At 54.1% G+C, this 4,911-nt stretch overlaps 1 protein-coding gene across 1 annotated transcript; it reads left to right on the top strand.

Moving 5' to 3' along the window:
* The first annotated feature begins 1,306 nt into the window (after window positions 1-1,306).
* Window positions 1,307-3,690, top strand: ACTL7B (actin like 7B). Its single transcript, XM_023201353.2, has one exon. It carries the CDS (start codon window positions 2,346-2,348, stop codon window positions 3,591-3,593), a length of 1,248 nt encoding a protein of 415 aa, XP_023057121.2. The 5' UTR covers window positions 1,307-2,345; the 3' UTR covers window positions 3,594-3,690.
* The last annotated feature ends 1,221 nt before the right edge of the window (window positions 3,691-4,911 follow it).

The following is a 4,911-nucleotide window of genomic DNA, read 5'->3' on the forward strand; positions in this document are numbered from 1 at the left end:
AATAATATAGTTGAATGCTGCCATGTTCCAAGAAACAATTCAGCAGGCTGGGCGTGGTGGCTCACACCTGTAATCCTAGCACTTTGGGAGGCCGAGGTGGGTGGATCATGAGATCAGGAGTTCAATACCAGCCTGGCCAACATGGTGAAACCCTGTCTGTACTAAAAATACAAAAATTAGCCAGGCATGGTGGCAGGCGCCTGTAATCCCAGCTACTCGGGAGGCTGAGGCAGGAGAATCGCTTGAAACTGGAAGGTGGAGGTTGCAGTGAGCCGAGATTGCACCACTGCGCCCCAGCCTGGGTGAAAGAGCAAAACTCTGTCTCAAAAAACAAACAAACAAAAATTCAGCAAACAAAAATCCCCACATGTTCCTCATTAATGCATTCTTACACACTCCATGGCAGTATTTCTTAACTCTTTTTCTCCCATGCATGTTGCCTAATCAATTCCTCAGGCACCTCTGCTTGTCTTAATTCTCCCAGAAAACTTCCTCAGGCCCGGTTGCTGCTTTTCCCCTTTTTTTCTTGACTCTTCACCACCAAAGCCCTAATCTGCCTTTTTGATTTTGGAGTGGGAAGGGGCAGCTTAAGCTGCAGGTCCCTTTGGCACTCTAGTGAATTGGTCCTTTCTAGATGACAAGCCATCTTTCTTTGCTTGGGTACAGGTAAGGGATTCATCCTTCCCTCTGCCTCACATCCCACATCACAGGAGCCCATGAGGGAAGGCCTCAAATGCCAGAGTAAGAGCTTGGATTAAAGTGAGGGATGGTTGGGGAAACAACAGATTGGATTCTATTCTACTTTCTAAATTTCTCTAGAACCAGGCTCTTCCTCGCTTCCACACTCTCACAGCCCTAGGTCAGGCCACCTTCAAGTCTCATCGAAATTTCTCCAATGGCCTCATTTTAGGTCTCAGCTTCTAGTCTTTCCCCTCCCATCCATTCTCTACATTACAGCCAAATGCCGATCTTTCTAACATTTTTCTTTTTCTTTTTTTCTTTTTTTTTTTTGAGATGGAGTCTTGCTCTGTCTCCCAGGCTGGAGTGCAGTGGTGCGATCTCAGCTCACTGCAACCTCTGCCTCCTGGGTTCAAGCAGGTCTCTGCCTCAGCCTCCCAAGTAGCTGGGATTACAGGTACCTGCCACCAGGCCTGGCTAACTTTTGTATTTTTAGTAGACGGGGTTTCACCATCTTGGCCAGGCTGGTCTTGAACTCCTGACCCCGTGATCCACCCGCCTCGGCCTCCCAAAGTGCTGGTAGGATTACAGGCATGAGCCACTGCGCCTGGCCCTTTCTAACATTTTTCTAGAGGGCAAATCTGATCATTCCCCTGCTTAAAGTCTTCATAGATTTCCTGGCTCTCCTCAAGTTAGTCTAAACCTACTCCTGGCATTCGATGCCCTTTCTATTTGGCTCTGTGACTTCTCTAGCTTCATCTGTTTTTCCAAACACTTTCACTGCGGGCAGTTCTTCACTGTGCCTCCTTCTGAGCCTTTGCTCAAGCTGTGCTCTCTGCCTGGGATGTCTTCCCCTCCTTTTAACTACTTGACAAATACCTACACCTCTTCCAGGATTCAACTTAAGCATCACCTCCTCTCCAGAGTACCTTCTGACTGCCAGTCTCAAATTAGTTCTCCAAGTAGGCTTCTTCCTGCAAACCCATCGGCACCCATTCCATTTTCTTGTCTAGACTGGGCGCTGCTGGTGGCCTGGGTTTTTATCATCTATCACTGGCAGGCTGCACTGGGCGGGACCTACCACATACTCCAGTAAATGTTGAAAGAAGGGAGGAAAGAACTCTTGGGGCCGTCAACGGGGCCTGGTGCATTGGAGTTTGATGAATTTGGGTTAAGGTACAAACACCCCAAGTGCTGTTTGCTCTTGGGCAAGTCCTTAGAATTCTGAGCCTCATTTCCTCAGCCCTGCCTACCTGCAGAACAACACAAGTGAAGTACCTAGTGCAGTGCCTGCCTTACTGGAGGGGCTCAAATATTTAGGCCCTCTCCACCAAGACGCAGAAGAGGAAAGGTGTCCAGTAGTGAGCAGGTTAGGCATGGAAATGCAAGGGGGTTGGGCAGAAACCTCTGAGACCCCAGTGTGCTTGGATTTCTAAAACTCCTGACAGGTGCTCTGTCCTGGAGCAAACTTGAGTTACAGAGATGGGGCTGACACACCAAGAGTCGGCCAAAGCCAAGCCCTCCCCCGCTGCCTGAATGGACCAGCCCTGAGTGACATCACAATCCCAAGTGGTTGCCATGGCACTACTGGGGGTGGGTGGAGAGTGTCTCATTTCTCCCCAGGGAGCTCTAGTCTGTGGATGTGAGAAAGGGAGTGAGAGAGGCAGATGGCAACAAGGAACAGCCCCATGGCCCTGGGCACGGCTCAGGGTGACCCTGGAGAGGCAGGAACACGGCCAGGCTCTGACGCCGGCCTCCGGGACACAGGTGCGGCCACTCAGGTCAAGATGAAGCCCAGGAAGGTGCGCAAGATCAAGGCCGTTGTCATCGACCTGGGCTCCCAGTACTGCAAGTGCGGCTACGCGGGAGAGCCGAGGCCCACCTACTTCATCTCCTCCACCGTGGGAAAACGCTGCCCCGAGGCGGCCGACGCTGGCGACACCCGCAAGGGGACCCTGGTGGGCCACGAGCTGCTCAACACGGAGACACCTCTCAAGCTGGTGAACCCGCTGAAGCACGGCATCGTGGTGGACTGGGACTGCGTGCAGGACATCTGGGAGTACATCTTCCACACGGCCATGAAGATCCTCCCCGAGGAGCACGCTGTGCTGGTCTCCGACACTCCGCTCAGCCCCAGCAGCAACCGGGAGAAGTACGCAGAGCTCATGTTCGAGACCTTCGGCATCCCCGCTATGCACGTGACGTCCCAGTCGTTGCTGTCCATCTACTCGTACGGCAAGACCTCGGGGCTGGTGGTGGAGAGCGGGCACGGCGTCTCGCACGTGGTGCCCATCTCCGAGGGCGAAGTGCTGCCAGGCCTGACCAGCCGCGCCGACTATGCTGGGGGTGACCTCACCAACTACCTGATGCAGCTGCTCAATGAGGCGGGCCACGCATTCACGGACGACCACCTGCACATCATAGAGCACATCAAGAAGAAGTGCTGCTATGCGGCCTTCCTGCCCGAGGAGGAGCTCAGCCTGGTCCCCGAGGAGCTGCGCGTGGACTACGAGCTCCCGGACGGCAAGCTCATCACCATTGGCCAGGAGCGCTTCCGCTGCTCTGAGATGCTCTTCCAGCCCTCCCTGGCGGGCAGCACCCAGCCGGGCCTCCAGGAGCTCACGGCTGCTTGCCTGGGCCGCTGCCAGGACACGGGCTTCAAGGAGGAGATGGCCGCCAACGTGCTGCTGTGTGGCGGCTGCACCATGCTGGATGGTTTCCCCGAGCGCTTCCAGAGGGAGCTGAGCCTCCTCTGCCCTGGGGACAGCCCTGCGGTGGCTGCAGCTCCTGAGAGAAAGACCTCCGTGTGGACCGGGGGCTCCATCCTGGCCTCCCTGCAGGCCTTCCAACAGCTCTGGGTCAGCAAGGAAGAGTTTCAGGAGCGGGGCAGCATGGCCATCTACAGCAAGTGCTGAGCCTGGGCATCTCCACAGACAAGGCCCCCAGCACAGCTGGCCACAGGCCACTCTATACACATTTACAGAATTTCACATAAAGCTTTACTCTGAAATGACTCTTGTCTAGTCTGGGTTTCTTGCTTCAATCTGATAGCAGAGGGCTGGGGGGAGTCGGGCTTAGAAGTGGCAGCACCTTTTGCACTGGAGGTGTGGGCTGTAAGGAAGGGGCTACCATACTGGTTCCACCCCCTCTGCCTGCCTCATGATGGTGACATCATCTCAGGGCCTAGAAAGTGGCCTCCTGTTTTATTAGCACCTCCAGGTTCAAAACCTGATCCAACAGACATTCCTTATCGCTCGCTCAACTAAGGGGGTTGGCTCTGATGAAGGGACTAGCTTGGGTCACCTAGCAGTAGGTTGGAGGAGACGCACAGCTGGGTGTCCGACTCCAGTCTCTTGTTTCTGCTGCTCACAAGTACTCCCAACCTTAACACTGCTTGATCACTCCAGGTTCCCTAACCTCCCTCTAGTGCCTGTCACCCTCAATGTGGGAGCCTAAGGCTGTGCCAGTGCATCTCCTGAGTGTGAAGCGCCATTTCTACCCATGTGTGGGTGTACCCCTTTCAACCGCAACCAAAATTGGAGCTATTTTTCCAGAGTTACAAAGCAGAGCTGCTGATCGCAGAGGATGTCAGACGAACCAGAAGGTCCTTTAGAAATCGAGTCCTCTCCCTGCTATAGAAATGGGGAAACTGGGCTGGGTGTGGTGGCTCACACCTGTAATCCCAGCACTCTGGGGAGCCAAAGGCAGGTGGATCACCTAAGGTCAGGCGTTCAAGACCAGCCTGGCTAACACGATGAAACCCTGTCTCTACTAAAAATAGAAAAATCAGCTGGGCATGGTGGTGGGTACCTGTAATCCCAGCTTCCCCAGGAGGCTGAGGCGGGAGAATCACTTGACCCCAGGAGGAGGTTGCAGTGAACTGAGATCACGTCATTGCACTACAGCCTGAGTGACAGAGCAAGACTCCATGTCCAAAAAGAAAAAAACAAAAAGATGGGGAAACTGAGGACCAGAGAGGAGAGGGCCAGCCTAATGCCAGTGGTCGAGCCCAGGTCTCCTGATCCACATCAAGATTATTCCCAGAAGGGTGAACATGGGGCCGGGCACGGTGGCTCAAGCCTGTAATCCCAGCACTTTGGGAGGCTGAGACGGGTGGATCACGAGGTCAGGAGATCGAGACCATCCTGGCTAACATGGTGAAACCCCGTCTCTACTAAAAAAAAAATACAAAAAACTAGCTGGGCGAGGTGGCGGGCGCCTGTAGTCCCAGCT

This window comes from Piliocolobus tephrosceles, chromosome 14 (assembly GCF_002776525.5).
Source record: "Piliocolobus tephrosceles isolate RC106 chromosome 14, ASM277652v3, whole genome shotgun sequence".
In the NCBI taxonomy this organism is placed as follows: Eukaryota; Metazoa; Chordata; class Mammalia; order Primates; family Cercopithecidae; genus Piliocolobus; species Piliocolobus tephrosceles.

Coding starts and splice junctions, on each gene's coding strand:
- ACTL7B (XM_023201353.2), top strand. CDS start 2,346: ATGGCAACAAGGAACAGCCCCATGGCCCTGGGCACGGCTCAGGGTGAC.